Raw genomic sequence first — 25,253 nt, forward strand, 5'->3', positions numbered from 1 at the left:
ACTTAATTAGTCGTGCACAATTTATTGTTGTGTTTTTCGTGCCGCTGGCTAGCTCAGCCAAACAGGCACGTTCGAACACTTCCTCAGGTGTTCCTGTCAAATGTGCCGTCTTGTGCGCGTGTGGGCGTGTCATGTGCGGCTCCTTGTGTTGACCATGGGAAAAAGGATGAGAGCTTGGTGTGCAAGTCAAGATCTGCAGACACGAGTCGCCATTTCCAACTTCCAAATGGTTGTGCTGCTGCTGCCCCCGCCCTGCCGTCGACTTGGGCATACATACATACGGTACGAACGTATGCGTATTCGATTTTGACATGAATTTGGAAGATGGGAGAGGTTTCCAGAAATCTGTTTGAAACTGAGAAATGGGCAAGGAGAAATGCTGAAACCTAATCTGATTGTTTAGTAATCCTTTTCGTATTCGTGCTTAATGGATTTTTTTTTGTTTTGCAGATTTGTGATTCTTTTCTTCTGATCGACCTAAGTACTCCTGATTGTAAAGTGGCCAAAATTAATTAAAAGAATTGAGTCGTTCTTTTTCAGCAACCGACAGGCGGCAGAACCTGAAGAACAGAGGTATGTATGTACCGAAAGTTCCAGGGATGGTCGTAGATATCGGAATGAAAAACTGGCCTTTTTCTAAAACAAAAAGGCACCCGCTTTTCATGTGTTCTCATGATCTAACACTGAAATGGAAGCATTTTTTAGTTGCTACTTGCTAATCTGTTAGTACTTTCAGAAAGAATATATTCTCACTTTTTCAGTCAGAATCTTGACTCTGTACGGTTGGGTTATAGTAGTAGCTCGGCTGCTTGTTTGGCACCATAGATCAAATCAAATGTTGTTCTTTTTACCGTCCAATGTTACAATCAACAGAGTGCTCCATCGATCGCCTACGCATTTGCATCCTTCTGAAAGTTTCTCTTCACAGCATGTCAGTTTTTTTTTTTTGGATAAATGTCAGATTCAGTAGTGGTTTAATAGAGCAGAGGAAAGTTTCAGTACTGGAAAAGACAGATCAAACAGTCAAACAGAGATGTTAGTGCAATTGCATTCTTGTCATAGAAATTATTCGGTGGCATGAACGGTGGCACATGGTGTGAGACTTTGATCAACTGCGAGTTCAGACTTGAAAGTTTCAGAATGCAGAACCTTGTTGCGTTCCTGGAAGCAGCATGATCTTGCTGTTGAAAGGATAAACACATAATAATTTAATCTATCGTGTAAATAAATCATAACATTGTAAAACGAATGCATGGCAGCACATAGATCAACCAACATGTACAGATCTAATCTGAACATGTATGTGAAATAGCTACACAGGAATAGATTAAATAGACGCAAAACTAGATTAAACATAATTGACCTGTACCGAAGGTTGTTTTGAAGAGGATTGGAAGCAACACGAACGACTCGCGGCGTAGGATGTTGACGACGACGAGCCGCGACCGATCGACGGGGAAGACGAGCCGTCGTTGACGAACAACAAGCAGTCGCGCAGAGCGCTTCCCAAAAACCTTATTCGCCCTCTCCCGGTGCAGAACTTCACGAGGACGATGGTTCCGGAGACCTGCTTTCCTGATCGCTGGTGCATGCCGGCAAATGGGACGGAGTAGACGACAGTGGCGGCGCAGCACAGAGGAGAGGCAAACCCTAGATTGTTTTTCACGTACGTTGCAACGAGGTTGTGGTCCGGTATTTATAGGACGTGTGATCAGCACGCCTACCACGTCGTAACTGAATCGGATAGGCCGCGCGTAACCTATCCGGACTCTATGCTATCTCGCGCAAGAAAGAATCCGATACGATAAGTTTCCAAAAACTGATCACCGAAATTTCCGTTTCACGCAGCAAAACAAAACTACAAAAGGAAGTCGCATCAGCGCAAACACGAGGAGCCAATTTTTGCGGACCATTCACGCGCGCATGTCGTGCGCGCGCACCACCCGGCCCGGCCCGGCCCGTGCCCGTTCAAGGCATATTAGAGCTCTAACCATGTTTCGGCTTGTGATCAAGCCATAGGTACCAATCGAAAATAAATAGACACTCAAAAAAAAGTACATGCTCAAACATCATTAACTAACTCCTTATCAATCTCGATTCATTTCAATATGAGGACAAGAATTGAACCGATTGAATTAATTAGAATAGAACAATTACACAACAAAAAAGAAAAGAAGGTAACCGAGCCCGAGTGAGCGCGCGCATGTGTTGCTCTATTTCCTTCTTGCTCAAGAGCCTAGAGAGCACTCTCCTATTTAAGAAGGTCTTACTCTCATAGAACTAGCAAGGTGGTACTAAATGTTCTCATGCATGCTTCCATGAGGTGGGCTTTTATGATTTTCCTAGGAATTATTCTACATATGAGCCTTAGCCCAATTAATAATTCCAACACTCATATGTCACGTACGTTTAGAATCTCTATGTGCTAAATCTCAAGGAAAAAACTTAATCTGATTCGTTATTCCAGCGTGTTCGGTTGATCCCGTGGTTGTCTCGTCACCCTATCTTTGATATTATGATCAACATTCAGCAATTAATTTCTCCCTTTGACATATTGGAAATATGATTAAACATGACTACATTTGGCATGTTATTGAAAATTTTCAGATTAGTTGTCTAAAGCAGATACTTTCTGACGTTTTGTGCAGACTTTGACCTGGATAGGGAGGGGGGGGGTTGTGTTGATTGTTTAGCTTTTTTATAGAAAAAAGTCAAATGATATATCTGCAAATGAAAAATAAGTTACGAATAAAATTTTATATACATATTCTTAAAAGCCAAGGCTAGAAAATAAACTTTGATAAAAAAAACTTCAAAATCAACTTTAAATTTAAGATTGAAAATTCAAATTTCAGTTTATAAGCATAAACAGTAGTGAAAAGAAAAGATAGGGTGTTAGTCATCAGGTCGTTTTTTGTCAGTAACCTGTCAGAGCATTAAGAACAGTGGTGCTGAAAACGTAATTTCATCGGATTGTCAGAGATTTCGTAGTGAAAAAACAACGAGCCCTTTTCGTTAAAAGGATACTTGCCTTTCACATGTTTCTTTCTAACACTATGCTAACATGTATTATTCATTAAGCCACTGGATTCATCCAATATTTCCACATCAACAACCATTGATTGCATAATCAATGAACTAAATTAGACGTAGAATGATTGTGGTGTTCAAGTCCAAGATGAGATTAGGAATTTAGGATGGCTAGGACAAATAAGTATGGTCATATTCTTGCGGAAATGATTCTGTGGCACACAACTGCTGCCTTCCTGGAAGGATGAACTGTAGACATTATAGAGTAACATATTACTACAAGTAACAAATTTCTGTGTGTAAACTTGAAGGGAATTGGAGTCAGATTCGTTGATCCAGCATATTCCATTCATCCAAAGATTTCCTCACGTTAGGCGATCCAATTTCAGACTTCGCATCTTCAGAATGTAACTTTCCTTGCCTTCCAGGAAGAACCATTATGTCATGAACTATGTTAAACACAACGAATTCCTATCCGTAAACCTGAATCAGAATCATTTTTCTCCATATAAAGCTGATCTTTTTACTCAAACTATGGTAGGAAATTTGCCAGCTTGAACATTTTATTACACTTTCCTTTTTGTAAAGTTGAATTAGAAAGCCAGATTCGTTAATTCAGTTGCGCCCCTTTCCTGGTTGCTTCTCACCTAGCTTAGGCAGTCCAAGAACATTATTTCATTTTCCTGGAAGCAATCTGAACTGGTATGTAGCATTTGTGTTCTTAAAAAAAAAAAAATCTTGGACACAAATCCATTATGTGCAAATTCGAATGACAGGAAAAGGTCATATTAGCTACTAATCCAGTATGCTCCATTCCAACAAAAATTCACCCAGAATCTGGCATTTTCCTTTTCCACTCAATTGTTGATTCCGCTGTACTCCTATCAGTGCCGAATATGGCGCAACATGATTACTAGGTATTATGCATTTACGCGTGTAATTGAATTGTTCAAATTGGTCATCTGAAAATGCAAAGGATTAATACACATTGAATGACATCTATTCATCATCATTGATAGTAATCTGTAAGTAAAATATACAGATTGTAGTGTTACAATTGATAATATGGACCCCAAAAATGAGAAGTCTCTTCATGGTTCTCCCGAAAGGGGACAAGTCTAGAGTACATGAAAAATCAGGTCATAGGTTACAGGCATGATCATCAGGCGTACTAGCTGACGAGATGACTTGGTGAACTTTTGAACATTGTGTGCCACATGTAAGCCCTGGAGAGTACCATCTCAAGCTCATGGTGCGCCCAGTTCCTTGTCGGAAGATGCTGAAGGAACATGACCATCTCTTGAAAATCAAGTTTCTTCAGCTTGTCTGACCACTGAGTAAACAACAGAGAAGAAATTTAATTACAAGGGACTTGGACATAGTATGGTCCTGGTGGCAAATAGAGCTCAAATTGCATTGCACATACTGAAGGAGAGAGAGGACGATTCTGCACAGCCAAAGGATATTTCAACTTACTGTTAATAAAAAGCTAGCAGATATGTACACAAGAAAGTCCGGTAGATAATCTCCTTCAGCAAGGTAGGTATCCCACAAGCGTGTGACAAGATGAAAAGGAATCTGCAATGATATGAGACATATCAGCAACAACATGTAGATCACATCTAAGCAACAGTCCTTTACTACACTAACCTCACGAATCAGAAGACAATTGAACCAACGGAATGCAAACTGAAGAAAGTCCAACCCTTGTTCCTCTATGTGCTTTGAGACAGGTTCTGTACAACCAGAAGATACCAGATGGTTAAATTTGATGTACTAGGCAAAACTGTTCTTTTAGTTTTACAACATACAAAACTATTTTGTACTACAACAGATCTCAGGAAAGACAAATTTAGTGACAATGCAGTTCAAAATGGGCACATCTAATTATTATTTAGAACACATAAAACTGTTCCCCGCCACTATTATTCCTAAGTTCCTTTCAGTAAGTAGATATAACTCTAGTAGGACAGGCTAATACGTATTTGAATCAGAGGAACATTACCGTCTATACGATGAACAAGTTCTTTCAACCTGAAAATAAGGCGCTGAATTCCTGGTTGGGCAAAGGTGTAGTGGTCTTGCATACCATCAAGGAACTTTGAAAGACACCAATAACAGTCTGCTTCTATATTAGAAACATCCTGTGGAGAAAGCTTTTCCATGGACCAGGTGTCCATGTTGCCCTCTAGGTGCTCTGATAAGAATACGACCAAGAATGGTGTAAGAAGGTCATTTATTCCTTGAACGTAACCACTTGCTGGATGACGGATGGCCCTGGAAATGATAAGTCAGTGTATCACGGTATAATGTAGAAAAGAAACAAACAATTATAGGTAGTGGTAGCATTGTATTGATGTCAACATAATCGGTAATCCTTTTTCGGAGAAAACTAATGTTTTGAGTGATGGGATAAGCATAACTGCAAAAAGAACAAAGCCTCTGTCATTATATGAACACAATGTACATCAGACATAAGGAGAACCAAACCAGCTCAGTCCAACTTGGGCAATTTGAACTAGGTCATCAGAGACGCAAACTCTACCCATTTAACACATTTTCACTCTAGAATGATGAAGCAGTGCCATTGTTAACTATGAAGAGGTTCACAAAAGCGTATTTTCTGCATAGGGATCAATGGGCTCCATTTCACCAACCACAAGGGGGGAAGAGTAGCACAAGCAAGAACTTTGCAACATGGGAAAAAGGTCATGCTCCCTTAGCTAGATTGTTTATTAAGATAAGCAAGGATTTTCTGACAAATCAAAATGAACCAACCAAGTGCAATGCCTCACCATGTATACAAAATGCGCTCAAGAGATTTCTGAATTTGAGGGTGCTGGAAAAAGGTAACATCTGGCACAGTTCTTGGGCAGTCAACAGCAATCTACAAGTGAAACAATAAGTTTATACGATTGATTGTGTGAACAATTGGGGGATCCTAAAGAAGTTAATTCAAAGCCGAGAATCAGGGGAAACCTGTCGAAGCATATTAATCTCTTCATCAGAGCGTTCAGTGTCAGGAATATCATAGTATTGAGAAACACATTCGACATACTCGAGTCTTTTCCTTGTTAGAACACCTTCTCGCCTATCCGCATTAGGTGGTGCATATCCCTGCAGCCAGCTGGCATTAAGTTCAAAATAGGAACATCTATTAAAAAGATGAAACATGTCTTACAAAAAACATGCCTACTCACCAAAAGAAGTCTCCATACATTAGGTCGCATATAAGGTGGAACACCACTCCAAGACAGTTCACGCAACTTATCTACAAATTTAAGAACAAATAGTGGCTTTCAACTAACTTCTGGACAAAAGCTAATGCTACCTAGAAGAATAAGAGAAACTGCAAATATTTTCAGAGTGAAGACAGCTGCCACAAAATACAGGGGCACAAGATTGTCACCATACGTAAAGTTTATACCCTTTGTGTTGGCAGTGAAAATGTTGAAATAGAAAAACATGGATTGCTAAATTAAACTTCCTGTACATCAAACAGATGATTTAATCAACCATGTACAGAAAAAATAGGAATACCTAATATAACAGCTGGCCTAGACAGTTCATTTGTGAATTTAGCCATTCGTGTAGAATCTGTAGCTCTAGCCCCAGAAACTAATCCTTGAGCATCTGGTAATGAATTGGTGCTACTTGTCGATGGTGGATTTGATTTCTTTGCACTGATGTTATCAGTTGTGTTCCCGGATGCTTGCCCTTTTCCCTGAATACAATGAAGTTCATCAATCGCAGACTATCTTATTTACAAGTCAAAAGTGATGCCAACTAATGACACATTACTTCTTGCAAGCCTTCGTTTTGTTCATATTCATCATGATCATTCTCAAAGCGCGGGGAGTATTCAGGAGGTGAAAGAGGTTCCGATCTTCGGGTTAGCAGAACCTTCCCAGGAAAGCTCCGTCCTTTGAGCATTCTGACAAAGCATATAGGGAAAAAAGAGACAACAAAGCTCCCTTGTAAGGTTACAAGCAAACAGACTTTAGAATGGCTAGCAATAGTAAGTAAAAACTCTAATCTTACTCATAAGAATATCATTTAGACAACAAAAAAGGAGTATTGCTAGCAAAACTCATTGGAATTTATTCAGAATAAGTTTTACCTAGATCAAGAAACATTCTCTAACACTCAACAGGCATGTAATTTGGCAACCGTAATTACTAGTATAATCTGAAAATTCTCAGATCCACTGGTCAGCAGCACAACAAGATCCACCTACCTCTACACGGAACATGCACACACAAAAGAAGGAGAGCTAACTTTCACGCAGCTTCGCACAAAGCAGACACTTTCACGCATATACCATTTCAAAGGGATTAGATCGAGTTCAGAGGGGAAAGAGATGTGGCTCACCCTTGCACGTTGCGGAGCGTCTGGTTGAAGCGCCATTCCGTGTTGTTGGGGCTTCCTCCTCCTCCTCCCCCTCCGCCGCCGCCGCCACCGCTCATCGTCGCCGGCCGGTGGCCCGAATCGCCGGGGCTGGGCGGTGGGAGAGCAGGCAGCCAAAACCACGCGGCAGTCCTCCCTCTCTCCCGCCTCACCGGATCTCGCTCTCCGTCTACCTCCCGATCCGGCTCCCCATGCGAGCCTATCCTTGCGAGCTTTCCTCCTTTTTCGCTCCCCCCGGCTAAAAAGCTCGAGAGGGGTCGAATCGCACACAGAGGTGAGCTCGCGGGAGGCGCGTCTGGGTCGTCGGCGGCGGCGCCGGGAGGGCGAAGCGGCGGGTGGGTCGATCGCCGGGGAGGGAGGGAGGGAGGAGGAGGAGGCGGCGGTGTGTGATGCGATGCTCTCTGGCTCCGATGATGCGATTGGACCGATCTGTCGGGGAGGACGGATTATGAGGACCTGAATGTAAAATGTCACAAAGTTAGGGGTCCCCTTGTATAACTGACAACGTGCCAGCGTGTACTTGCACACGTGGCGTTTGGCAGAGGGTGGTGAGCCTGGTGGATGCCACGTCGCCGTGACGATCTAGGTGGGTGTAATTTAGGTTGGTCAATTTAGTTCGCGAGTGTTTAGATGGACTAAATTTTTTTTAGCCCACGTCGTATCCTACGTTTAGTTATTTATTATAAATACTTAACATAGATTTAGTATAAACTAATTATAGAAATAAGAGCTAATTCACATGATAAATTTTTAAGTCTAATTAATCCATAATTAGCTTATGTTTACTGTAGCATCACATATGCCATGTTGCATAACAAAACATGAAAATATTCGCTGGAACATATATAATACAGGGATTAACCCTGTAATGTGGTTCAATTCACTAATCAGACGAGCTTATTCAGAAGCTATGATTCTCTCCCATCTCAATCCTATCGATCTCAGTCTCGCGTCTTCTTCGATGAGCAGCAGCACAACAACATCATCATCCACTCCAAGCTGCAAATTAATCACACACGCACACACAAAATATTGCGGTAATTAGCAGATCTCATGTACTGTAACCACGAGTATATATAAAGGCGTGATTAATTAGCATTGTAAAAATGTTCCGCCAGTTAATTACCACCACGCTCTGAGATCAAAGCGCATCGGCGTCGGCGGTCGTCGCGCGTTCACGGAGAACGCGGCGGCGGAGCGCGGAGGCGGCGCTGGTGGCAGCAGCGGCAGCGTCGAGGAGGACGGTGACCGGCACGGCGGGGAGAACGGCGGCGACGGCGACGGCGTGAACGCGTACCTCTGGTTCCCCGGGCCGACGCTGACCGGCAGCGGCGACGGCGGCGAGGTGGACGGGGACGACGCCGCGCTCACGCTGCTACTCATCGTCGATCTCTGCCACCTTCGAGCCGACGCGCTTATGCACGATGTAAAAAGGGAAAATTGAACGTCGCAGTCTTGCAGGTCAGGTTGCTGCCAACTACGAGTCAACATGTGCCACAGGTAGAGCAAATGATCTCTCGAGTGTAGTTGCATCAGGTTATTTTCAGAGTGTTTAGAAGAAAAAATAATAATATATTTGTAAAAAAAATTTATAAATAAAAATTTTATATATATGTTCGTACTTCATAGTGATCTAGAAGCTGAATCTAAAAAAACTTCACTGAAAAAAAAACTCAATTAAAAATTTAAATTTAGATTATAACTCAAACACAAAGCCAAAAGATACCTATATAGGTATAGGTATATATTGCAATTGCACACGTACGTATCACTGTCCCGTTCACACAAGTGGTATGTACACGGTGTACGTACAGCAATATTGCATTGACAATTTGACATGGTTATCTCATGACACGTACATACGTGGCGCATTCTCTGTCGTTGGATGGATCGATCGAACGGTCACGCGAAGTGGTGCAGGTAGTAGCGCAGCTTGCGGCCGTGGCCGTGGCCGCCGAAGCAGCCGAGGCGAGCCGCGCGCGGCGGCCGCCACCACCACCACCCGAGGCGAGGCCACGCCCTCGCCGCCCCGGCGCCGACCCACCACCGCACCCGCGACGCCGCCCGCGCCACCGCGTCCCGCCCGGCCGCGCGCGCCTCCCGCATCCGCCTCGCCACCCTCCCGCGCAGGCCGCCGCCGTCGTCCCGCTCGCCGCCGCCGGACAGCGGCGTCGACGCCGTCGTGAACCGGTAGCTCTGCAGGAACAGCGCCCGCCTCGCCGCGTACTCCTCCTGCTCCCGCCGCCTCAGCGGCACGTACCGCGCCCGCGCCGCCGCGTAGCAGCACTCATCCTCCGTCTCCTCCTCCTCCCCGCCGCCGTGCCGCTGCTCCGGTGGCGCGAGCGGCACGTACCGGGAGCTCGCCGGCGGCGGCGGCATGGCCAGAGCAGCGAGAGACAGAGAGGCACGGTCGCTCCGGCCGGCGAGGTAGCAGCAGTGCAGCGAGTTTATAGGGTCGGGGTGGCGTGGCAGGACGGACAGGCCGGCGGTTCAACCATAAACGGGTAAAGAAGGGCGTGTTTGGTGGCCATGGTTGCACCGAGGACGCACCAACCGGACGCGGACGGAGGGCTTTTCTGTGGCCGGTTGGTCGGCTGCCTAGCTGCTCACGTTTGTCCATGAGCTGCGCCTGAGCTTGAGACTGTTACTGCACCTGCAAGCTACTGATTTACCCCTTCTCACGTTGTAATTGCAGGACGCAACCAACGTGCATGATAGATCACTACAGTACCAATGAACAGCACATATACTGTAGTACTTTTACAGTTTTTAACTGTAGTTATATTGTTTAGCGTAACGTAAGACTCATTTTACTGTGTGTTTTTTGTGACTTTTCTTAAGAAGTCAGAGAATTCGGATTGGTTTGTTTCTGGTACCAGACGAAAGATTTTTATCATCCAAACGGATCAGGATGTCGAGTCAATCACAATAGCAATATTACGTACCTTACACTACTGATTAGTGTAGTGAATTTAAATATAATTAAGTATTTTTATACGTATATTAAACATTTTTATTTGAAACTTTGGTGATATATATTTATCAATTTTGTCTACTTTAATATGACATATAACACATAAATTTATCATAATGTTATATATTTTAGTTTTAAATTTATCCCTTATAAAATTTTGTACTACGTGATAGTATAATGAAATCAAATCTTTTGAGTCTAAAGCAACTAACGACTCACCGTCGTTCGAGGGTACGTTTTAAAAAAAATCCCGATCACAATGGTGTCTTGCATTTCACCTCTAAAATGCAACTAGGATCCAAATGGAAGGGGTTGTTGCCCTTCTTTCTCCAAATTTTTTTTTAAAAAAATCTCTTAGCAGAAAAACGCCTCTGCCTCTCGAAAACCAGAGATAAACAGAACAGCAACATATACTACTTGAAGCTATTTAATTGGAGGCAACAATACATCTTTGGTGCTGTGCTACCTTACCCTCCCAAAAAAACAGAAGATTTTAACCTGGAATTCTTGATGATCCGACCATTTTAATTTCTTCGACTACAACACAAGTTACTGATTACCACCTACAAATAAACTTCTCCAACTGAACACCCATCCATTCGACTATATGAAGAAGAACCTACAGATGACGATGCCTACGCTTGCAAATCATCATCATCATCTTAACGAAAACAAAACCATATCCACGGTTAAACCACCCACCCACCCAGTTGCACCAAAACTTTTTCGGGATGTTTGAAAAAAATTTGCAAACGATGCGTCAGTTGCCGGCGCTTCCTGACTTGCCATCTCCCCACTGGCTCTGGCCGCCCATTGGCCCTTTCATCTTGAGGTCTCGCGCCGCCTGCTGGAGCTGCAGCGGGTGCAACGGCGGCTGCTGCTGAGGGTGCAGCACCTGCTGCTGAGCCTGAGGGTGGATCTGGAGCTGCTGCAGCTGGTGTGCTGCCAGCATGGACTGCATGGCCTGGCTGTTCTGGAACATCTGCTGGTTGCCTCCTCCGAATTGGTGCGACATGGCGCCGAAGTTCATCATCATCCCTCCTCCGCCATTCGCCATCTGGCCCGTCGCGACCTTGAGCCGCTGAACCTCGGCCTTCAGGGTGTCATTCAAAGCTGCATCAGGAACAAACAAATGTAAGTAACGAAACAGAACGGCCCTATAATTCTTCCCCTGCGTGCATGATTACTGTGAAAGGTGAGGACAAGGTTGTCTTTTCAGTTTTGAGGGCATAGCAATTTTTTATTGAGCACTAAAAAATATGAAAAAAGAGGGGGAAAACGAAAATAACTATATGAACTATATTTTTTTTATCACCATTCCTCTTATACATGTGCTTTGATTATAGACTGATGGATTTTACTAAGGCAACTTCCAATATATGCATAAGCATGATCTTGCAAACATTAACAGTAAGGCAGTAGACCTAATCACAGCAAGTCGTAAAGGCTAAAGTTCAGCGAACTTAGGGATAACATATTACCATCTTGTAAGTGTACTTGCTGCTCCATGGTCTGCAGACGCAGCTTGAGTTCACTATTCTCAGTAGTTAGTCCACTGGTGTCTCTCTGTCATGGCAAAATAACAAGCAAAAATCATTAGGCCATCCAAAGGCAACATTGCACAATAAAATGAGCATTGAGCATCATAAAAATTAAGCATGTGGGTGCTATTAGGAAACAATTCTCTAGATAAATGAAAAGTTTGTAAAACTTTTCTATTAAGGGTCATACTCTGCAGATATGTAAGGGCAATTAATTGAATTAATTTCCATGCATAATCCTAGAACAGTATTTATCAATAGTTAAAAGCGAGTGCATTTGTCCTTGTTAGACAATGCTTTCAAGCTTTGATGGAACGAATGCATCAAGGACCACCAGATATAGGTCTGATTAGAACAAACTAAACTTCATACAATTGCTAACAAGTCCAGCCTTCACATGCTCACATAGTGACAAGATGTTCACATATATTTGCAACGTTAATAACTCAATTAGAATGCAATGATGAGATATGAACAGATCACTGCATACAGTTTGGTAGAACAGTCCTCACTAACAAAACAGCATAGTTTTTTATACAAAATTTTCTTTTGGTTTGTGTTGCTTGACTTGTTTTCATCTCAAGCTTACCCCAGCTCATTTTGGACTAAAGGTTACTGCTGTTGCATCTAAGAAGATGCAATCCAAATTATGAGCTTTGATTTTGATAATATCATGTAATCTAAACTAGCATTGCCTGATTAAACAGCAATCCCTCGAAATCTAATTAGTTTATTTCACTTTTTCACCAGTGGACACAACCAACCATTGCATTTAGTTGGCTGCAGCTTAGTTCATTCTTGATCCCTTGGTTCCAAGTTCCAAACCTGGCTGACACATTTTGTCTATTACATGTACAGGTTAAGCCTGCTTATCATAGCAACAAACCCAACCAGACCAACCTGGCTTCCACTGGTTCAAGCTGGCCCGGGCCAAAGGGCGTCAGGCCATAAGAGATTTTTTTTTAAAAAAAAGAAACATTGATCTTGTTTCGGTCCAGTGACTAGGCTACCAACTACAAGAAAATGATTATGTCACTCTCCCATATCCCACCCACCAAGGAAAGCAGCACCTGAAGCCAATCCCTTATAGAATACATATGAAACAACATACAGTGGAATTTCATTATTAACTTTGCACCGCAGGCACAGGCAGATCAGCTAGTGCATCTTGTAGTATACAACATGATGCTTAAACTAATATATCATCACATGTGGCATTACATCAATGCCACTTGTGATTGTACTTTTGCTAATACTATTCCTAGAATGGTTTTCCTTGGGAAAAATGTTTAAACATTACAGAACATCTCCATGACAGAGCGACCGGCAGGAAGCCACCAGGCCTCCATACACCAAAAAACCAGAAAAAAAAAATGTTCTTGCACTTCTAAAATTATGGATGTATTGTTTAATCATTTCCTACCAACTTAAATGGTCTGACAGAGAACCACGGTTGGAGCTTTAGTACCCATACTATGCAGACAGTCTAACTTCTGACAAAGAATGTAATAAGAAAAATTTCTTCAACCCAACAAAAATGATCCTGCAAAAAGATGTTAATGGGGAAAGAGGAGTTGGGGGGGGGGGGGGGGGGGGGGGGGGTGGGAACCAGAGCAACAGTGTATACCTGTAGCAGTGCCAACTGGGCTGACAATGTTGTTGCTTCTGTTTGCAGGGTTTGCACCTTGCGCTCAAGTTCAGCAATATATCGCATTTTCCTTTCCTTTGATCTTGCTGCAGATTGCCGGTTAGCCCAAATCCTACCAGATGATCCATATCACGAATCAGGATCAGCATAGGCATGATATCATGTGCATTGATGCATGACACAAAATCACTCGATTTTCAAGACGACATATGGTACTGATAATAAGGAATCAGGTTATTTTAAATTCCTCACATGCTAAGACCTTTCTTTCTTCTCACACAATTTACCCTCTGAAGAACTCTTGAGCAATTATGTCATTTTGCACTGTATGTCAAATCTTCCCATAGGTACTAATCACCCCACAAGAATTTTAAGCACGCAATGCAATTATGCAACAGTTGATATCAAGTGTCAACAGACAATGCAAAATCTACATAAAACAACAAATTAACAAGAAAAAAAAAGGCTACTGTACCAGAACAAATTTGGCAAGAAGAAACGGAAGCTAATGTAAAGGTCACACCTTTTCGCCCTCTTGGGATCGACGAGAGCAAGCTCGGCCAGCTTCGCGGCGGACACGGCCTTCTTGGCCTCCGCCGACGACATCCCCTCCGTCCCGGGCGCCCCGACGAGCTCCTCAGCCTTGATCGACATCGATTCATCCATGGACTGGCTGTGCTGGTGCTTCGGCCTCGGCACATGGGCACCCTCCCCCCTGCCGGCAGCGGCCGCCGCCCCGGCGGACGACGACTCCGCCTCCGCCTCCGACGACGCCCCGCACGAATTGTTCAGCTTCTCCACATCGAGAAACATGGAGAAGAGCTCCTCGTCGTTTTCGTCCGACAGCGACGGCCCGTCGCCGCCGCCGGGCGCGCAGAGGTCGAGGTCTTCGGGGAGGCTCAGGATCTCGGAGTGGGCGCGCCTGTGGCCGGGGTTCCTCGTCGGGAAATCCGGCATGCGGCTGATGTCGAACTCCGGCGGCGGGGGAGTCGACGAAGACGGCGGCGCACCCGCCCGCCGGGAGGACTGCGGCGGCAAACCATCTCCGGCGCCGGCGCCGCCGTCTCCCGGGATCGGGGACTGAGCCCTGTTCATCTTCCCGGCTCCAACACGCGCAAATCTCCCCCAAACAGCACCAAGGCGGCGGCTTTACCCCCAAAGCTGAGCTCAAGATTACGCTGCGAAATGTCGAGCGAAAAAAAATTGGGCGAAAGAACAGAAATCAGAGTGGGGAATCGAGCAGAAATTCTTCGGGAAGACGAAAAGATCTAGGAATTTGAGCTGCAAGAACACGAAACCGAGCACAAGGAGAAGGAACAGATGGGATTAGGAACAGGAGAGATTGAGAGAATGGCTTCCTTTACCTTGGATTTGCGTGATTTTTCACCAATTTTCGGCGCTGTTTATCGCTTTGGCATTGTCTGCATGGAGACAGTAAAATGCAACCAGCGAAGAAGCCGGGACAGGAACAAAGAGATTTATACTTAAAAAAACATTTTTTTCTAAGGAGAAAAAATAGAGGAATACGTTGGTTTATTATTTCAGTGTGAACACGTTCTGACACGTGGCACCACTATGGCGTACAATGGCAGCTGGGAAATTAAATCCTTGTTGTTTCACGACTAGATATTGCCAGTTTTGCTATAGTATTTTTCTAGTTTTCTTTTCAATTGTAATTACTCCGTATTTACAAAATACATAAAATTTGCTTTAGAAAGTGAGGTGTTATTAACGTGCTACTATATGAATTGTTGTGTTGTTAACATCTGATGGTATAATCGAACCTATTTTCCCTTGATCATAAAACAAAACTGTTTAGGTGATAGTTTGAAAAATTGATGTGATCGTCATGGTCGTAAAGAGAGAATCATGCAAAATGTATCCGATTATTATCAATGGGGTGTATTAACCTCCTCCACACTTTATCCAAACGGCAAAAAGTTTAGCTTTTTTGTTATACAGAGTTATAGAAAACCACATGTCTATAAAGTTATATTGGTAATATTATGCCTTAAAATAATGACTGATATTCCAGTAATAAAGAAAGATTTATAGTGTAGTTTTCCATGGTTAAGGCATTAAAATTACTTATGTATAAGAAAAATAGTCGACAAGAAAAAAAACCATTTTATGCAAGGACCATTCGTGAGTGAGCTCATAACCTTTCTCTAAAAGGTGCCTCATTAGTGCATGATTAATTAAGTATCAACTATAAATTTTAAAAAAATAAATTAATATGATTTTTACAACAACTTTGTACTTTTTTTTACAATACACGATGTTTAGCCATTCAAAAGGTATGCGTGCTGAAAACGAAGGCAGAAAGGTTCAAACCTACTCGTACCTAACAAGGCCTCATTTGCGGTAACAATTTATTGTCACTCGCAAATAGCTAATATGTTAATAGGCATTTAATTGGATAAATGGATTACTATTTCATTATTATTTTTATGGAAGTTATTTATGATCACCCTCTAGAAAAAAGATATATCTAATGATTTATCCTTAAGCCATAAGTGCTCCGAGGATTTTACGACCCACCTATGCCAATGGCATGAACATCCATACAGAGAATATGTTAATAGAGGTGAATAATTGATTCACTCTTTTATAGGAAAAAAAGCAAACTTCTTATTATATAGGATTTATTGTTGACACATATATAGAATACTTTGTCAAATGCATAGGAAATACAATTACTTGATTTATTGTTAATAAAAACCTTGCTGTTATCAATGCAAAATAATAGAAATGAACAAAAATCAAAACCTCCTTATATGTAAATGCTAGTTTATTAATGAAAAGACATGGTTTTCCCATACGTAATTGCTGCTTGGCGTCATAGCTGAATCACCCCTCTCTCGATATGCAATAGCCTTATAACACTATTTGCATAATTTAGTTAGTTTTGTTTGGTACGGGGTGAGATCATCTGATGTAGTATGGTGATATGCAAGGGGTGGATGTCGTCCACATAGGGCGGCATGCACTGTTGCCGTCCACGTCGTGTGCGTTCATACATGGTTTGTATGATGCGGTCGTACCCATAGCCACTTTCCTTGTATTCAAACTTCACCGTGAACTATTTCTATTGTTCATGTGTGAATGATACTTTATGGGACAATAGCGATGATACTAATAGCTTACTATCATGGTACTATGGCATGTCGCGGGAACAACAGGCATGTGCAATTAGCCCATTGTCTCCACGACTCCACGGTTCATTCAGAAAATCAATGGACAAGATGCACTGCTAGAATACTTCTACAACAATAAAAGGAGTATTGTTGTACTATTGTATTTTTTATTGATTAACCAGGAGGTGAAAGGATCTTATATTGTTATGGTATATGGTTTCTATTGAAGGTAGGAAGAGAAAAACGGTTCCCATCTTATTATGACTACTCAATCAATTTAACTATATTGCTTAGCCCAAATTGTAGAGTCATCAAAACAATTTCTTAGCAACCTCGACAAACATGACTATATATTCCAGAATGTGGAGTCGTGAGTCGTGACGATGATTCAAGAGCTCGGAGAAGAGATGATTCCAGAGCTCCTAGAAGGAGAGTAGTCTACCGTCGCTTTTGTACTATCGCTACTTTGTTCATCATATTACTAGAACAAACTCAGATTTCCACTATAGTTACAATTTATCTACGGTATCGTGCTACTGTAGAGGACCTGAACCTCTTTAGTACGCCCCCCCCCCCCACTCTTGAATTTTAGTATAATTGGAAAATGAATTTGCATTCATGCATATAATCCTTGCTCTAGCTCCGAGAATTTAGAGGAGGAGCTATATTGATATTGTGCTAGGGTTCAGATCATTTGCAGTATTGCGCATTAATATGTAGGCTCAATAGTAGGGTTGACAACAGATCGGAATTTTTCCAGAATCCAGACCTATTTTGGGGAACGGAACTAATTGGTCAGATTTTTTTTGGAAATCTTTAGAAACTACATCGAAATCGAAATATTTTTTCGAAAACAAAAATGGATAAGGTAAGAAGACTATCCGCCGGAACAGAGAATCGGTCGAAAACTATCCAGAAATTTTTCTGAAATTCTGAACAGTAGCCTCAACAAAATTTGGCCCAATGGCCCAAATCCGGCCAGGCAGGCCCTAAGCTAAGCCACCCGGTTGCACAACATGAGCTTGAGTGTTTGTTGTGCTGCTACTGCCCATGCGTCCTAAACCGTCATCGGTTTCGCCACCCTTTCTAGTCCCGTCACCCCGTACTAGCGTCACCCCTCCTGCCAGCCTCATCGACGCTATCGCCCCTTCCAACCCTACCGCCCCCTGTCAGCCTCGCAGACGTCACCACCCCCTCGCTCCTTCAACACCGTCAACCCTCAGCCAGCTTCACTGGCGTCGTCGCCCCTGCCATCCCCCGCACTGCCAACCCACGACGTCACCCCAGCGGTGGAAGCCGTCGCCTCCAAAATCGGGCGTCGATGCCCCCAGCCCCGACGCCGCCCCTGGCTAGTTTCCTTGTTGGCCCACCGTTTTCTTCATGTGACAAATGGTATTTTAGAATTTATGATATGTTCTGTATTTTACTTTGAGAATTTGATACGTTGTTTTAGAAAAGATCTGGATACTTATAGTGGCGGAAACCAGAATAAAAATTACCAGGGGGCCTATACATGTCATAGACATATAATATTTTTATTTTCAACTAATAATATGATTAATATAGAATAAAACAACTAAATATTAGAATTCTACCTGTGGTCCTGTGACCCCGGGTAGCTATATACCTATTTCAAGGTGTCTTTATATTCCGATAAATTTTCAATACGGTATTCGTTCCGCTTCATATTCGCTCAATTTTTGCCTTCGATAGTGGTCGATTCTATTTTCGTATTTAGATAGTTTTCTTCCGTTTTCAATCCGTTTCTATCTCTACTCAATACAACGTATGCCACGTATGATACTGCTGAGGATCCCATTCCGGTGCTAGACCTGATTGCAATTTGCAAGTTGCAACCTGTCCTATTCATTCATTCATTAAAAACATGTTGACAGTTTGATTAGTCGATGATTCCAGCCAGCTCTAGCTGGAGTTTACCGTTATGCGATGTAAGTATGTAACCAACCACGCTTCCAGCCCTGAATAGACATTCCCCTTTTGTCGAAACCAGCTAATCACATCACATCCACACGAGGATAAACTCTTAATTAAGTTTTTTTTCTTCCTTTTCATTTGTTTGTCCAAACAGGCAAATTGCAACTATCACACTAGGCCAACGAGAAGGCCGAACAAACTACCAAAACGGTTTTACAAACTTGCAATCCTCAAGCAGAAACACCTAGCCCAAGTGCTTAAACTGAAAAAGGAGAGGGAAAAATAGAGAGAGAGTTTGCTGCAAAGCCTCGAGTATTAATGGCGATAACTAGGCTTATCTCTGTGCTTGTCTCCGGTAGGTAGCATCAACTTGTTCCACGTCGAGAGCAACTGGCACGACAGCGTTGTGCATTCGCAGGATTTTGTGTACCTACAAACATACATACGCTTGCGTCAGGCACGAGACCAGAAAGTTTGACATTACGATAGCACGAGTACTTTCTTCACAAGAATTTGATAATAACAACAGCGCCTCTCGAATCTAAACAACGGGAGAAGAACGTCTACTGTAGATTAATTAAGAAAGACAGGAAGAAAATGGCGTAATCAGGCGAATGTGTTGCCACGAGTGTTGTCGATTCAAGCAGCTCGTATAGTGCAACTTGGCAGTAGAGCCGGTTGAAGCATGTGCGTCAGGGGGCTGTGTCTGGAGCCTTTTCGGCCAGGCGAAACGAATGCCATTACAGTCTGAAAACGATCGATCTGGGGTCATGTGCTCGCGGCAAAAACGGTTTGTTCGACAGCCATTTTGTAGACCAAGAAAACAGAAAGAACGATGCTGATTGTTTGACTTAATTAAAAAAAGACAACCCAACATACTTGCAAATTAAAAAATTTCATGAATAAAACTTTTATATACACGTTCTTAGCGATCTAAAAGCTAAGACTAAAAAAATTAAAAATATCAAAATCTACTCCAAAGTTAAAGTTAAAAATTTAAATTTTAACTTACAAACACGAAAGAGGAGAGGGCACATGACTGTAGTATAAATAGATGGATGGGGCTGGAAAACAGGGGGACAGCTCCATATAAGATGCAGCAAAAGAGGAGAGGGCATATGACTGTAGTACAAATATATTGTGCCTGCTCTTTTTTTTAATTTCTAATATCACAGCCGTAATATTCCTTGGTCGAATTAGCGCGAGACAGACGGTAAGTAGAGATCTCCGTTCCAACGGTGAATCTACGAATGGAAGACAGGACAGCAGAGCAGAGTAAAAGCAGCAGTAGGAGAAAACGAGAGAGAGGCCTGCATCATCCTGGTCTCTTCTCTCTCGTACCGCGCACCCCATGTGCTTAGCGAAATAAGTACTCCCATTTTCGAGAATTTAGAATTCGGCACGCGGTTCCAAAGTGCATTCGGATAATATTTGGCATATAACACGTAATTTCACATGCCATGCTCGGTTTTTATCAAATTTGAATGATACTAACCAAATTTATTTGAAACTTTGTACTAAGATTTTCACGAAATTCGTCATATTGAGTTCGTTTAGTGGACTGTAGGGAAATGTATTGAACGCTATCTCTGGTATAAAATGTCACCGTGGCCTTGGAAAGTACGACAAATGCGGTACCTTAGCATGATATAATGGGCCCCGTATTATATCTGTACGTTAGAACTTCTCACAGTTGTTGCGTGCTGAAGCTTTTAGGTTAGCTCGTCTATGATTTGAAGGTAATACACGGCAAATATGTGCTAAATAGGTTTCTGTAGGCATCACCAGGGTTCGTAAACGAAAATGAGAACTTAGTTTTCTCATCGCAGCATGAGAAATGCATATTCTCATTGTTGTATGAGAATTGCAAACTGCAAACTGCATGTTGGAGAGGAGTGATTTTGGGTTCGTTTCAAATAACCCCAGGTTCTACTTTAGGTAGCACAAAGCTATTACATGAAAATTCATACATTTATCAAATTAAAGAACTTGAATGTGTATGGCATGTGCACTCTACAGCAAACTAAGCATCATATTATACCAGAATAGCAAGAGTTCAATCAAGAACACACAGATATCAGCATATCATACATATTAACAGGAAACGGCCTAATCTGTATATGTGTTTTAATTAAAAATTAAAAACATGCTGCCAACAGTATAGCCCGTGATATGCATCAGTTAACCTTGCCTGACGTAATCATCAATTCAAGAAATAGTAAAGCTCAGTAATAAGATAGTGCAAGATGTGCCTTGTGGCTTAAATTCCAAGTTTAAAAAGTCATGTTAGTAGCTCAATAGTCATATCTATGTTTGTTTTTCTAAGGGAATAATTCTAACTTTTTTTAAGAATTGCTTAAACAAAATATAAGGCAACAAGTATGATGCAAACTAGTATAGCTCCACTGCTGGCCTAAATTGGGTTACGCCCTAGCAGGACTACTATTCACAATGTCTTCCATACAATTTAACAAGACAAATTGATTGCCTAAGAAAATTGTTAGCAGAGCTTCTGGTTTTGAACAATTCAGAAATGCAACTACAGCTACGATTAGCTAAATTTCTGAATCTGTTTAGATATATTCACAATACCCTAATTTTGTAACAAAGAAGTTGCAAATGGCAAGAAAAAGAACAATTATAGAGGTGCACATATGAATACCTGAATCAGTAACTTAGCCTGAAGGTTGATTTCCAGATTTCTGTTGTATCTGACCCAATAGACGCTGAGCCAACTCAAGGGTCGCCTGATACTTCCTGTTCCGTTCTGCCTCGTCAACAGGAGCTTGTGCAACAGCGGGAGCCTGCACACCAGAAACTTGCACAGCAACAGGAGCCTGTGCAGAAGCAGGAGCTTGTGCAGCAGCAGGAGCTTGTGCAGCAGGAGGAGCTTGCGAAGCAAGACCAACAATTTGTTGCTGGTGCGCCCGTGAAGAGAAATCCAAAGTTTATCAGTAGGCAATGCCAAAGCATGATTATTTTCTAGCAAATGTCCAGGATTTACTTGGGAATAAGGAGGGGCTAGGATGTAAGAATTGCTGACCTGAAGATTAGAACGGCCAGCTGCGGCTAATGGACCATAATTGCTTTGAGACATATAGTACTGATCCGGTTGATACTGTTGCTGACTCATCTGCATAGGCAAGCTGTGTCCAACTTGTGTTGATAGTATAGCAGAACTGGGTGGAAGTGCAGGAGGTGGCGGTGGCAGGTTTAGAGTCATTTCGGGATTGTAAGCACTATGTTGTGTTGGGTGCTCCTGTGCACCCAACAAGGTCCCATAGTTAGGCAGATGAGCTGCTCCAGCTTGTTTGCTGAACTGCTGTCCTGAATGCTGGAAATTACCCATTTGCTCAAAGGATGAAGTAGAAGCCATGGCTTGATTTTCAGGTCTCCATACTTTTGAAAAAGTAGATGCATCATTCATTAGGGATAATGCAGGCCGGTCTATTGAGCTCAGAGGAACCTGGCCAGTCACTAGAGCTGATGACTGTCCACTTGGCAAAAGTTTAGCTAAAGTAGCCATAATATCAGGGTTGATTGAAGGTTGTACTTGCTGTCCTGCTGCCTGGTTCATAGGAAAACCAGCAAGGGTTGGCTGTACAACTTGTCCTTCATCTACCCGAGGTCGTGCAGCAACTTGCCCCAATTGATGCAATGAATCCTCACGTAAAGATCCCCGGTAACCAGCATCACGATGGTGGTGGTTGCTAGTTGAATTCGTACTATAATTTCTGTGTGAAGGAAAACCACTTTCCCTTTCATCATAGTAAGGTTGTGGTTCTGGTGCAGTTAACTGTGGCCTGTGTACAGCAGCAGCAGCAGCAGACATTTGCGGGGTGTGTAACACCACACCATAAAGGCGCTCCGGACCATCAACTTGCAAAACATTTCGTAAGAAATCAGATGGTGGGACCAAAAAGAAAGTAGTCCCTGCATCAACCTTTACAACCCCTGCCCGACTTTTTGAGCCTAGGTAGCGTAAAAATTCAGTGTAAGAAACAAAGTCATCTTCACTATCTGGCAAGAAGAAGACAATATCAAACCCTGAAGCGTCTGCATAATGCTTCGCCAGCATATCTAGCCCAGTTCTAGCAGCACAATTAACAACATCTGGTCTGCAAAACAATTTAAGATATGAAAGATCAAAAGGCTATAGAAATAGTCTGTAGAGAACAAAGATTTAGGATAATGAGATTTATACATACAAAGGTATCTCAATGCCCTTCCTTATTGGCAAACAGCGAGCACGACATACAGGAGATCCACCTTTTGCAATGCTACCACGCCAGAAATGCTCAAGGTATGATGTTCGGTGCACTGTGCCCTGGATTCGAATAGCAGGACTTGAGCTCCTCTCAGAACGTACACTCTCACGATGTGAGTACCCACCAGGATAAAGACCCTCACTGCCTGCCCTTGAATCATAAGGGTCAGCTGCAGCATCCAACCGCATCCTCTTAGCGTCTCTAGGATCAAATGTATTCTGAGCAGATCGTGCAGTCAAGAGGGGACGGCCAGATTCTGGTGATGGAAGAATACCACCAGAAACAGGAACACCACCATAATCAACATATCTCGATCTTCCCCGTCGAGGATCAAAATAATCAGAAGCGCCAAACTGACCATCATCGTAATACATCTCTGATCTTGGAAGACCAGAAACCGCTGTTGGGTTATCAAACTTATTTGGCGCAAGTTCACTGTTAGAGAAAAGAATTTGAATTCTCTGATCATTGAAAAGACGACCATCTAGATTTTTCTTAGCATTAGCAGCTTCCCCAATGGTTGCAAATTCAACAAAAGCATATTGCCTTGTTGGGAAAACTTTTGTATTTGTAACTACACCATGTGCGACCATGGCTTGCCGAAGCGCCTCTTCATTGATTTTAGCTGTATTAGGAAAACCGACCCAAAGAACATTGGTAGGATGAGCTTCTCGATTTCGTACCGCGGAATAAGCCTGACATGCCAACAGAACATGATACAATACTAAGCAGCATCAGCAGATAAAAAAGTGCAACAAACACTACTATGGAAAAGAAAATGTAAACCAAATGTACCTTTGCAGATCCAACTCTACCATTGAAACTGCCTGTCTCCAGCCATTCCTATAAAAATCAGAAAATATTAGATGCAATAAGATACTCAAAAGCCTGTGACCAAGAAAATACAATTTGGTATCCATTAAACAAAATTTTAATTACGGATACACACCGTTCTGCCCCTGGACCTTTGAAAATCAACACAGAGTTCTTGGCCACCTAAAACTGTTCCATTCAAAGCTCTATGTGCAGAAATTGCATCTTCTAGCTTCTCAAAATCAATGTATGCAGAAGTCCGATCACGGGAGAATGCAACACCATCGACCTTTCCAAACTTATTGAACTCCTTCTCCAATTCATCCTTTGAAATTGATGGGCTAATGCCACCAACCCATAAATTCTTAACAGCTCTAGCCTAAAATAATCAAGGAACTTTGTCTTAGCAGAGGGCATGGCATATGTTTCAGCAAAGAAATGAAATCATGTAAACTTCATCTAGATAGAACTAGGAACAATGTGTTTTTACAAAAATCAGAACATAGAATAGTCAACACAGCGTAGATCGTAGATTTTAGCATGTTAGAGCCAGATAATATCGATTTGCTCAATTGGTCCATACATTTTAAAACAACAAATGGAAACCAAAACATGTACTCCCTCCATTTCATATTATAAGACTTTCTGGTTTTGCCTAGATTCATCCATGTATCAATGTATATGTATAGTATATGTCTAGATTTAATTAAACCATATAAGACAGATGAGACGCTGAATCATCATACCAAACCCAATACAACATTAACATAGGATTAGTGCAGAGCATCATGTAGGTCACAAAACCTCTTCAAACAAACAACTAAGGATCACTAAACACGCTTATTTAACTTTGCAACCATAAAATAAATTCGCATATCATAATCCTAAAGTTGCTACCACCTAAGTCGCTTCAATCATCACCAACAGATAACAACACAAATTTCCTCTTATGCAAGGCTTGCAGAAAACACACGCATCGAAACCCTAGTTAGCGTCACATAAATGAGCAACCAGCCGCACCCTAATCACGGGAAAAACATAGGCGGCAGTAGATCCAGGCAAAGGGATGGAGAGGAGACATCTTACCGGCCGGGCGAACTCGGGCCTGACGGCGCTGCCCTTGACCTTGGAGCCCTGGAGCGCGTCGAGCGCGGCGCGGGCCTCCGCGACGGAGCGGAACAGCACGAACGCGTAGCTCCGGGGCCCCGCGCGGGCCAGGGCGCAGTCGAGCGCGCCGTGCGGGGAGAAGACCGCCATCACGTCGTCCTCCGCCGCCTGCGCGGGCAGGTTGCCCACCCACAGCGTGTTCGTCTCCGGGGCCCCCGACGCTCCGCCTCCGCCTCCGCCGGCGGCGGATTCCTTGGCAGGGGAGAGGGAGGACGCATCCTGCGGCGGGGGCGGCTCCGACGACATCGTCGGTGCGCGCGCGAGAGAAGGAAGGGAGAGAGAGAGAGATCGACGGAACCCTAGACGAGGAGAAGATGGGGAAATTTGGCTTCC

General features: G+C 42.9%; 3 protein-coding genes across 4 annotated transcripts; all 3 read right to left on the minus strand.

Moving 5' to 3' along the window:
- Window positions 1–4,008: 4,008 nt before the first annotated feature.
- LOC102699432 (GTPase-activating protein gyp1) lies at window positions 4,009–7,844 on the minus strand. The gene is made up of 10 exons (XM_015841326.2): window positions 7,402–7,844; window positions 6,832–6,964; window positions 6,571–6,754; window positions 6,231–6,301; window positions 6,010–6,147; window positions 5,826–5,917; window positions 5,036–5,307; window positions 4,681–4,766; window positions 4,507–4,608; window positions 4,009–4,363 (listed from the first exon to the last, which is right to left on the minus strand). Exons 1-10 carry the CDS (start codon window positions 7,494–7,496, stop codon window positions 4,202–4,204), a joined length of 1,335 nt encoding a protein of 444 aa, XP_015696812.2. The 5' UTR covers window positions 7,497–7,844; the 3' UTR covers window positions 4,009–4,201.
- Window positions 7,845–10,803: 2,959 nt separating this feature from the next.
- On the minus strand, window positions 10,804–15,055 carry LOC102710615 (transcription factor RF2a). Its single transcript, XM_015841064.2, has 5 exons — window positions 14,965–15,055; window positions 14,124–14,778; window positions 13,580–13,712; window positions 11,893–11,977; window positions 10,804–11,524 (listed from the first exon to the last, which is right to left on the minus strand). Exons 2-5 carry the CDS (start codon window positions 14,693–14,695, stop codon window positions 11,172–11,174), a joined length of 1,143 nt encoding a protein of 380 aa, XP_015696550.1. The 5' UTR covers window positions 14,696–14,778; window positions 14,965–15,055; the 3' UTR covers window positions 10,804–11,171.
- A 3,695-nt stretch (window positions 15,056–18,750) lies between these two features.
- Window positions 18,751–25,253, minus strand: LOC102699714 (flowering time control protein FPA). Of its 2 annotated transcripts, XM_040527443.1 has the most exons (7): window positions 24,840–25,253; window positions 23,890–24,132; window positions 23,736–23,783; window positions 22,881–23,635; window positions 21,716–22,790; window positions 21,335–21,590; window positions 18,751–19,102 (listed from the first exon to the last, which is right to left on the minus strand). In XM_040527443.1, exons 1-6 carry the CDS (start codon window positions 25,164–25,166, stop codon window positions 21,348–21,350), a joined length of 2,691 nt encoding a protein of 896 aa, XP_040383377.1. In that variant the 5' UTR covers window positions 25,167–25,253; the 3' UTR covers window positions 18,751–19,102; window positions 21,335–21,347. The 2 variants fall into 2 exon arrangements, with proteins under 2 accessions (XP_040383377.1, XP_015696740.2); XM_015841254.2 differs by lacking the exon at window positions 18,751–19,102 and having other exon boundaries at window positions 20,579–21,590.

This window comes from Oryza brachyantha, chromosome 9, assembly GCF_000231095.2.
Source record: "Oryza brachyantha chromosome 9, ObraRS2, whole genome shotgun sequence".
Lineage (NCBI taxonomy): Eukaryota > Viridiplantae > Streptophyta > Magnoliopsida > Poales > Poaceae > Oryza > Oryza brachyantha.